The 11,197-nt window shown below is 40.8% G+C and overlaps 1 protein-coding gene across 3 annotated transcripts in view; it reads left to right on the top strand.

The window, feature by feature from the left end:
• The first annotated feature begins 980 nt into the window (after window positions 1-980).
• LOC106603845 (SH3 and PX domain-containing protein 2B) overlaps window positions 981-11,197 on the top strand; it is a 60,151-nt gene continuing 49,934 nt past the window's right edge. For 2 of the 3 annotated variants that reach the window (XM_014198032.3, XM_014198030.3), the window contains exons 1-2: window positions 982-1,356; window positions 6,561-6,641. In XM_014198032.3, the coding sequence (XP_014053507.2) occupies window positions 1,285-1,356; window positions 6,561-6,641 (153 nt within the window). In that variant the 5' untranslated portion in view covers window positions 982-1,284. Of the gene's footprint in view, window positions 1,357-6,560; window positions 6,642-11,197 lie in introns of all 3 variants that reach the window. The other variant, XM_014198031.3, reaches the window with a different exon arrangement.

The raw sequence follows: 11,197 nt of genomic DNA, 5'->3' as shown, positions 1-11,197 counted from the left end.
CACAATCCATCTGTTGGTGACACACAGCTCGGCTGCAGCTTGAGAGAGTGACTCTGTTTTGGCTCACCAGCACAACCTTCAGAGATGGCTCATTCATATCCAATGACGTGTCACCTATATTTAATGATGACAGAGACAAGAAGACCAGGCAATGATGTCGAGTGAAAGAAAAGAGCATTGGGTTTCTACGCCCTGCTGTTTGTCCAGAATTCTTGTGGGCATGAGGGAAACTTGCCAGGCATGTGTGGTATGGCATGCTTGAAGTTGTGCCTTGCTATAAAGCCATTGGCTGATTCTTTAGGATATTTATCGTTAATAGTAATGTGATATTGTTTACGGTGGGATTTTACATTTTTTAAATACACATTTTTAGTCATTTAGCAGACGCTCTTATCTAGAGCGACTTACAGGAGCATATTATAATGTTTCCAATATAAAATCATATCACATAATACATTAATTATCGGGCGGCAGGTATTCTAGTGGTTGGAGTGTTGGGCCAGTGACTGAAAGGCTGCTAGATCAAATCCCCAAGGTAAAAAGTTTTTTTTTTTAAATGGGTTAAAGGCCTATTAACTGTATAGTTATAACAGTAAAAGCTGTTCATCAGTTCAAATCTGTCTCCTTCCCAAAAGCTTTGGGAACAATTGAACTTTATAAAGAAGTCTATCAAAAGGAAAAGTTGCCCAAAGACATTCTCCCAGTAAACTTCAATATCAGATTTAAACATGTCTCTAGCCTAAATAACCTTTGATATACTGTACACTGCCGGACGGTATGATTGACTGCCGGACTGTATGACTTGACCGATTCTGTTCCAAAAACGTTTCGTCTGTTGAAAAACGTTTTACAACAATAGCCGTTTACTCCAAACGAAAACGAGAGTTTCTATTGGACAAATTCAAGTAGGTCCCTCCCCATTTGCTTCCGTTTGGTTCTTAAACGGTAAACGGTTTCCGTTGCAGGACGTAATGAATACACCCATTTTATGTGGTGGAAACCTTAACGTTGTCAAATTAGATTCGGTGAGCTGGGATAGACTGGGAGTTTGGTTCAGAGAAGGTCAGACATAGCCTACTGCCGGACAGGGCAAGAAGAGTAAAGACTGAATGTGGGATAGGAAATCTGACTTGAACCATCTACGGAAAAGTATCCCAGTTGTTTCATCCAGCAATCAAGGATCTGACGAATGACAAAGGTTGGCTGCGTAAACTTTGGCATTCAGGTCTGATCGTTTCTTAAACCGGCCTGTTGTTTTTAGTGGAGGCTCTGAAAGAGAACATCATGGCAAGGCGGACTGTGCACGAAGTAACAGTTCAAGATGTACAGAAGAGGAGAAATCCGAACAAACACTATGTAAGTCAATAAGTTTTTTTTACAGGAGAGGGCCGACCACGTCTGTATATTGTAGGAATGTATGTGCCACACGTATTTTCTTCGATTACATTTCTTGTTTCGATAAAGTAAAAACAAAGAGAGTATCGAATTACATTTGACCAAAACAGTCGCTGGAAGAAAAAATTACAGTGCGACCATGTTGCATGCATCTAAAGAAAAGTGGAGTGAGTGATTGAGGAAAGGTTTAGCGTTGAAAATGTCCAATTTATTTTTTCTTTAGAGACCACATGTCAACATCTGGAAATAACCGAGCACCAGGCATGCGCTTTTTCTCACTCTTGGTGTTGTTTGTTTTAATTTCCACTTTATTAGGCTACTGTAGTCAAATAATGTTACTATTATAAGTTGTTGCTTTGGTTTCTGATCAAAACGTTTGGACACTTGGAATGTAGGCTACACCTGGTTATATAACTTTATTACATATAAAAAACACACGACCAATATTGAAAACCGTTATTTCCAAAACTGCTGCCAATTTATTTTGTTATATTACTATTACAGTAAACTATAAACACAGTAAAAGTATATGCAGTACGCTGTCGGAGGAACAATAAGGTCACCAGTGAGGTTCGTAACGCAGTCGAGGGCATGATTTTATTTTTTATTTTATTTAACCTTTATTTAACTAGGCAAGTCTGTTAAGAACACATTCTTAGGTGTATGTGTATGATAGGTGTATGTGTGTATGATAGGTGTATGTGTATGATAGGTGTATGTGTGTATGATAGGTGTATGTGTGTATGATAGGTGTATGTGTGTATGATAGGTGTATGTGTGTATAAAACCTGACACAGATTTTTCAAAACATCGCGAAGGTAGCCTTCGAATAGCTGTCATAGATTTTGATTGGTCTATTGTCTATTTCAGAATGAGAGAACCATATTTCTGAAGCGGAGAAGCATACAGTGTGATTGTTTGGGTAGTCCATCCTGATGGGGTAAAACATCGATACAGTTACGTATCGGTATATTACTTTTAATGATATATCATATCGTTTTACAACTCCAGTATTTTTCCTTCATAACTTGTTCTTCATCTTCTTTTTAAACGGTGAGCCTTATTTGTTTTCAGCACTTTTATTTTCATGACTGAAAACGGATCGTTTTCTCATGGCTCTCTCTTGTCCCTTTGCAGAAGACACATGTTGCGAAAATCGAAATGCAATAAAATCACATTATCGAATTGCAAAACATAGAATCGCAAAACATATCATGTTGGCACCTAAGTATCATGATAATATAATATCTTAAGGTCCCTGGCAATTCCCAACCCTACTGCCTACCAGGCCTTCATGCTCACCTATAGGCTACACACTGTAGTAGAAAACCGTGACCTCAGGTATTGGTATTTGTTGACCAGGAAGCATACTACTCACTCATCTATTCCCAAGGTCATTGTTAGCTCAGAGTACACAAGGCCTTGGCAGAATGTTTGAACAAGGAATGCCCTTCTGCAGATTTCTGTCCAGGAGAGAGAGCAGAAGCAGGACATGCAGTTTGAGACTGTCTGGCATGAAGGTCTGGCCCATTTTTGTTTAGTCTTGACTGCAACTTGTTGTGTTGCTCACTTCCTTTACAATATTACCTTATACAAATAGACAGTAGGCTTACTACAAAATTCCTGAGCCATCAGAATGATAATGAGAATGCCTTCTGTGCAGACTGCAAAACATGATGAAGCATGCTTACAATATACAGTATTCTACTTTCTGATGGTGCTGTGATCAGTGCATCCCAAAAGTGTTTTTGTTGCTGTATCCAAGCATCCAAGCCACCTTAGGGTTTCTGTTTTGAATGATCTCTAATGCACAGTGAAAGGGTTGGGAGCTGAGTGTGGACTGAGGCAGATGGAAGAATGTTTTCTTATTTAGATAACCACTCCTCAGTCTTCATAAAGGGTTTGAGTTTTGGATGTATGATGATGATGTTGATGACTGGTTACGTTGTACAAAAATGCCCAGTGAGGTGCAGGATATAAAGATCTTGAGCTCCTCTGTCTCCTTCATCGGCTGGTTTACTGGTTGTGTGCCCTGCGTTGAGCCCTGTGTTTAGCATCTCCCACAGCCTTTGGTCTCCTACAGGGAAGGCAGGGAGTTGGGCCAGGCCGAGCAGGCCCGGCCTGGGACAGAGGCCAACAGAAGCACTCAGCCAGACACAATCAGTGTGGAGTTTCCGTCCGATAATCTCTCAGACTCTCTTTCTCTCTTTCTCACTTTACAAAAAAGAAAGTGTTTGTTGCACTTGTATGTCAAGCACCAGCAGGCCATTATTGAATGTCGACAGCCTGCAAGATGCTTTATTTTCATTCACCGTCGGGTTAGTACTTTGATCGTAGGGTGGGTGATGCAAAATATTTTATATTTACCCATGGTTGGTTTCACTGATGTTACAAGCAGAATACCCAAGCCTTTAGTATTTCATGGCACCCCTAAAGGCGTCAGCATGCTGCAGTTCTGCTGGCGCCTAGCCGAACTCGGCGAAACAAATGAGTGTGCTGATATACTCCCTTAAAAGACCTTCTCTAAAAAAAATTGGGAAAACAACGGCAATAGTACTGTTTGTCCATTTTGAGACGCCATAGCCAGTATACACTTCCTCAAAATAGTCACCATTATTCTATGATAGTTCTAGAAATCTGTCATTAATTTAGACGTTTTTGCCGAGGAGATCTTAGTCGTGCAATTTTACATCTAACTAAGATGTTTGGTGCAGTATTTTTCAATGATAAAATGTGCATGAAAACGAGTCGTCTCTTGTTGAATGACAAAAAAAAATAACATTTTTAAGTATCCCTACTGTTGTCCATCACCAAAGAAGGGGAGAAAACTTTGGCTACCGACTTCGGCTTGCCTCAAGAAAAAATTTCAGCTATGTCCAAAGTTTAAAACGAACCAAAACCTCACAAAATGTCGTCTTAATATATGCACAAACTCTTCCGAACTGTTTTGGATGGGAAGCATGCGGACGCCTTAAATGGAAGATACAGTTGAAAATAAGGAAACATACTGATAGAAACATCAGGAGAAAGGAATGGTCAATTTGGCAGTGTTTTTGAATATGAAAAAGCACAGTATTGACTCATGTAGTGCAGTGTTCTGCTGTCACACAGTGGTGGTATGTCATACAGTGCATTCGGAAAGTATTCAGAACCCTTGACTTTTCCACATTTTGTTACGTTACAGCCTTATTCTAAAATGTGTTACATATATTTTTTCCCTAATCAATCTACGTACAATACCCCATAATGACAAAGCAATAACTGTTTTTTAGGAATTTTTGCAAAATAAAAATAAAAACCTGGAAATATTACATTTATATAAGTATTCAGGCCCTTTTCTCAGTACTTTGTTGAAGCACCTTTGGCAGTGATTACAGCCTCGAGTCTTCTTGGGTATGAAAGTACAAGCTTGGCACACCTGTATTTGAGGAGTTTCTCACCTTCTTCTCTGCAGATCCTCTCAAGCTCTGTCAGATTGGATGGGGAGCATCGCTGCACAGCTATTTTCAGGTCTCTCCAGAGATGTTTGATCGGGTTCAAGTCTGGGCTCTGGCTGGGCCACTCAAGGACATTCAGAGACTTGTCCCGAAGCCAATCATGCGTTGTCTTGGCTGTGTGCTTAGGGTCATTGTCCTGTTGGAAGGTGAACCGTCGCCCCAGTCTGAGGTCCTGAGCTCTCTGGAGCAGGCTTTCATCAAGGATCTCTCTGTACTTTGCTCCGTTCATCTTTCCCTCGATCCTGACTAGTCTCCCAGTCCCTGCCACTGAAAAACATCCCCACAGTATAATGCTGCCACAACCACGCTTCACCGTAGGGATGGTGCCAGGTTTCCTCCAGACGTGACGCTTGGCATTCAGGCCAAATAGTTAAATCTTGGTTTCATCAGACCAGATAATCTTGTTTCTCATGGTCTGAGAGTCTTTAGGTGCCTTTTGGCAAACTCCAAGCGGGCTGTCATGTGCCTTTTACTGAGGAGTGGCTTCCATCTGGCCACTCTACCATAAAGGCCTGATTGGTGGAGTGCTGCAGAGATGCTTGTCCTTCTGGAAGGTTCTCCCATCTCCACAGAGAAACTCTGGAGCTCTGTCAGAGTGACTATCGGGTTCTTGGTCACCTCCCTGACCAAGGCCCTTCTCCTCCGATTGCTCAGTTTGGCTGGGCGGCCAGCTCTAGGAAGAGTCTTGGTGGTTCTAAACTTCTTCCATTTAAGATTGATGGAGGTCACTGTGTTCTTGGGGACCTTCAATGCTGCAGACATTTTTTGGTACCCTTCCCCAGATCTGTGCCTCGACACAATCCTGTCTCTGAGCTCTACGACAATTCCTACGACAATTGCTCTGACATGCACTGTCAACTGTGGGACCTTATATAGACAGGTGCGTGCCTTTCCAAATCATGTCCAATCAATTGAATTTACCACAGGTGGACTCCAATCAAGTTGTAGAAACATCTCAAGGATGATCAATGGAAACAGGATGCACCTGAGTTCAATTTCGAGTCCAATAACAAAGGGTCTGAATACTTATGTAAATAAGGTATTTCTGTTTTTTATTTTTCACATTTGCAAAAATGTCTAAAATCCTGTTTTGGCTTTGTCATTATCGGCTACTGTGTGTAGATCGATGAGGGAAAAATGTATTTAATTAATTTTAGAATAAGGCTGTAACGTAACAAAATGGGTCTGAATACTTTCCAAATGCACTGTATGTCTATTGTCCATGCATCCTTTGCAAGACTACAATAGTGTTGTCCCAATGCGTGAGTAGTAGACATGATCTTTTACACAGGAAATGATGATCTCACGGTGTGGGAAGGAAGTGAGATCATATGAAAGGATGTCAGATCCATTCTGTAGAAAATGGTTGACATGACACCAAATTGAACCACACAATGTACCTAGTAACTCCATTTATCTTCCCTTGAATCCACGTCATTGTGGACTAGGTGTGACCATGAATCAGAAATGGAATCATCAAGGGATGTCACCTTTGAAGCTATTATGGGTTTAACAGCATACTGAGGCTATTACACTGTTGTTACCATGAATATATGGATCCATTTGAATTAATATGGGTCCTGGTCGTCACACCTATGCAGTAATAGTAACTATATGCTCTGTCAGAGTTAAAGGTTTAAAGGTAACCCCCTTTTTTCTTTCTATCAGGTTTACATCATCAAAGTGTCTTGGTCTGATGGTAGCACTGAGGTCATCTTCAGGCGCTACAGCAAGTTCTTCGATCTGCAGGTGAGTTGGGAACAGCTATGGGAAAAAACTTAAAGTACAATCATACATCCACACTATATGGCTGCATTTTAAATGGCACCCTATTCCCAACATAGTACACTACTTTCTACCAGAGCCCTAAGGCTATAAGCTGGGTGGTTCGAGCCCTGAATACTGATACTGACAGCTATGGTATATCAGACCGTATACCACGGGTATGACAAAACATATATTTTTACTGCTCTAATTACGTTGGTAGCCAGTTTATAATAGCAATAAGGTACCTCGGGGGTTTGTGGTATATGGCCATTATACCACAGCTAAGGGCTGTTTTCAGGCACTCCGCGATGTGTTGTGCGTAAGAATAGCCATATACCACACCCCCTCATGTCTTATTTCTTAAATATACCATTGTACAGGCCTACCAATAGGAACACAGTGTTTGTGCCTGGGTCACTGAACCATGTGACTTTGGTAATTATATGCATATGATTGATTCAGAAAATTAACTAATGGAGCCTGAATAAGCTGAATGTTGATTTTAACAGATAACCACAAAAATAGAATAGAATGTCACACATGCAGTTTTCTGCATGTGGAGGGAATCTCCTCAGAGTTTCAGTTCCTTTTTCTGTGGCAATTGATCTCTGTTAAATATATCATCAATATGAATACTTGGTGTACATTGTGTAATATGGTCTGAGTGTAGATTAATGTAAGCAGGTAGGCCTATTGGAGATGCAGGGTCATATTGATTCAGTGTGTATGCTTTTCAGCTGCTTCCTTCTCTATTTAAAGCTCTGGGTGGGCTCTCACAGTGGCGTGTGAAATTCAGATAACCCTTATGATTACACCAGATCACATCTCCTGGTTTGGCCCATTGGTTTAGCCCATTGGTTTGGCGCTGGTACATGAAAAGGGGAAACAGTTCATTTATCATTCATTTACATGGGCTCATGTCAATTCCTGTAAAGCTGTCGCTCAGACTGCAAGCTGGCTGACTGTCTATGACGGTGGCTGGTAGCGTCCTCTTCTGAGAACTAAGACCTGTACTGCATACAAAATGCAACACACCCTATTACCTGTAAAGTGCCCTTTTGACCAGGGTCCTACACTCATGTCAAGGTACTATCTATCCCCATAGGAGAGCCCTTTGAAGAACCCTTATGGCTGCAGGTAGAAAACTTTTATTGCCAGGTAGAACCCTTTTGGATTCCATGTCGAATCCTTTCTACAGAGAGTTCTACTTGGAACCCAAAACTGGTTCTCCTATGGGGACAGCTGAAGAACCCTTTCGGAACCCTTTTATCTAAAAGTGTAGGCCCAGGTCCAGAATAGTGCACTCTCTAAGGATAGGGTTCCATTCGGAACATAGCCTGGACAGTGAAGGAGTGATGAGTCATTTCATCTGGCTACTGCTCCTCTGACGGTACTGACCCACCTGGATGCATCTCTCTGAGAGCCTGCCATGTTTGCTGTCTGTTGGTAAGGACATAAGACCAATGGGCTGCCTGGGCTGGGCCGGCCTAGATTAGTGCTTCTCACTGTGGAACACATCACCTGTTTGGCTGCGTCACTACTGGACTCCTCTGGTGTTTAGAGGTCGACCGATTATGATTTTTCAACGCCGATATCGATACTGATTATTGGAGGACCAAAAAAAGCCGATACCGATTAATCGCCAGATTTTTTTATTTATTTATTTGTAATAATGACAATTACAACAATACTGAATGAACACTTATTTTAACTTAATATAATACATCAGTAAAATCAATTTAGCCTCAAGTAAATAATGAAACATGTTCAATTTGGTTTAAATAATGCAAAAAGAAAGTGTTGGAGAAGAAAGTAAAAGTGCAATATGTGCCATGTAAAAAAGCTAACGTTTAAGTTCCTTGCTCAGAACATGAGAACATATGAAAGCTGGTGGTTCCTTTTGGTAAGAAGTTTTGGGTTGTAGTTATTATAGGAATTATAGGACTATTTCTCTCTATACGATTTGTATTTCATATACCTTTGACTATTGGATGTTCTTATAGGCACCTAGTTAGAAGAAATTCATGTTAGCAGGCAATATTAACTAAATATGCAGGTTTAAAAATATATACTTGTGTATTGATTTTAAGAAAGGCATTGATGTTTATGGTTGGAGCAACGTGTACCTAAGCGATTATATGCAATGCAGGACAGGCTAGATAAACTAGTAATATCATCAACCATGTGTAGTTAGCCTTCCCTGTAGCCTTCCCTGTAGCTCAGTTGGTAGAGCATGGTGTTTGCAACGCGTGGTGTTCGCAACGCCAGGGTTGTGGGTTCGATTCCCACAGGGGGCCAGCACAGAAAAAATGAAATGTATGCATTCACTACTGTAAGTCGCTCTGGATAAGAGCGTCTGCTAAATGACTAAAATGTAAAAAAAAAAAAAAAAAAATGTACAAAATGTTAACTAGTGATTATGATTGATTGTTTTTTATAAGATAAGTTTAATGCTAGCTAGCAACTGACCTTGGCTTCTTACTGCATTCGCGTAACAGGCAGGCTCCTCGTGGAGTGCAATGTAAAGCAGGTGGTTAGAGCGTTGGACTAGTTAACCGTAAGGTTGCAAGATTGAATCACCGAGCTGACAAGGTAAAAATCTGTCGTTCTGCCCCTGAACAAGGCAGTTAACCCACCGTTCCTAGCCCGTCATTGAAAATAGCAATGTGTTCTTAACTGACTTGCCTAGTTAAATAAAGATCTAAAAAAATTGTTTTTTCAATCGGCCAAATCGGCATCCAAAAATATCGATTTCCGATTGTTATGAAAACTTGAAATCGGCCCTAATTAATCGGCCATTCCAATTAATCAGTCGACCTCTACTGGTGTTGTACTGCTTTGTAAAGGATACAAAATCAAAATATGATCTCATGACTCACAATGAGGAAAACTATTAACACACACACACACACACACACACACAAAATCCCTGTTCCTCTCTTCCTCCCTTCCTCTGACTCTCCCTGGGTCATCGTCCCTCACTCCTCTCTGATGTCACTGCTGTCCACCCTGCAGGAGACAGCCTTTGTTTGAAAGTAATGTTCAGATGAACAGATCGGCTGGCAAACAAAGTACGATGACATGATCATACGCCTCAATATTATATATAACCACAGAGATAGGCTGTCTCTTGCATCACATCCCATCAATAATGGCTAATGCTGTTGGCAAACCTATGGCTGTCTGACCGCATGCAGGCCATAGGTCTGGGTTGATTCATGGTGCTGTGTTTGTCTTGTCCACAGTTCACATAGCTACAGTACGTATGCCAATGGGGCCCAGTGGAGTCATCATAATACTGTCCTCAGAGATATTGTCATTATACTTTTAACTAAGTTCCAAATTCTAGCAGAGAATACATTCTATTGAGCTTCTCTGTTAGTCATTGAGTCTGTAAGACATTGAGGGAAGACGACAAAGATAGACAGGCTGTTATAATTGACTGGTCTAGATGTCGCCTCACATTCTGTCTACTTTAATCTACCTGGTCCACTGATGGCAGCTGATGAGAGCTGTTACCTGTTGGTGAGGGCATAAAACAACTGTAACATAGTATTAGGCCAACTGCATCAAATGGAGCCGAGCAAACAATCTCCTCATGTTGTTGTTTACTCCTCTCTAATTACTAATGCAGAGTTAGTATTTGTCTTTAGATTCCTAGACTTGAAGCCAGAACAGTTTCGTGAGCCATTTGAGATGCAGTAGAAATGGAAACACAGGGTAGCCTAAACAAAATTGCATGCAAATTTCATGATGTCGTGTAAGTGCCTTGAACCAAAATTACTGATGCATTGCTTTGGAAAATGATGGAAAATACAGAGATTCTGTCATAGGTTCTTCCCAGTTGCTGTTTACAGAGATTCTGTTTCCATGCCACTAAGTACTGTTTCCATGCTCTACATCTGTCCACATTGGACTTAATATGCCCTATCCTTGTGTCTAAATTCTAAAACCACTTTTGAATAGATACAAACTCCTATTCCTATGCATTGGTGTGATGTCAAGCGGATACTTGACTGTCTCCCTCGAAACTCACAGCTGTCACATATTTTCTACATGTGGTAATCGAGTAACAAAACCCTTTTAATGTGTAAAGAGGGCAATCCTCTGTTGAGATCATGGGGCTGCCTGTTGTGAGCAGCGTTTTGCACAAAAGCTAAAGAGGCTCTTATTCTCTGGTGCACAATAATTTGCTGGATCCTATTGCAATAAACTGGATCCCATGCTATACTTTTTGATCTGGAAACAATTAGACATAACATATGCATTGACTTAGAAAATGCTGAACAGAAGATATGTGGGTCTGTATAGCAGTACTGTGGGTCTGTACATAGCAGTACTGTGCACTATGGAAATGAAATGTGTTTTAAATGTAGATTTGAGGAGAAATCCAGCAGTTGACAATTGAGTGGTTTTTAATCCTGCTGGAATGCTTTGGAAAGGGAAAAGGAGGGTTCAAGGACAAAATCCATGTGGAAGACTTGTTCAGTATATGCATTAGTATGACTTGCCCATAAGTTAGCCTAATAAAATGGCAA

Source organism: Salmo salar, chromosome 04, assembly GCF_965601325.2.
Source record: "Salmo salar chromosome 04, fSalSal1, whole genome shotgun sequence".
Lineage (NCBI taxonomy): Eukaryota > Metazoa > Chordata > Actinopteri > Salmoniformes > Salmonidae > Salmo > Salmo salar.
Note: the sequence above shows the minus strand (reverse complement) of the source record. Positions and strands in the feature narration are given on the sequence as shown.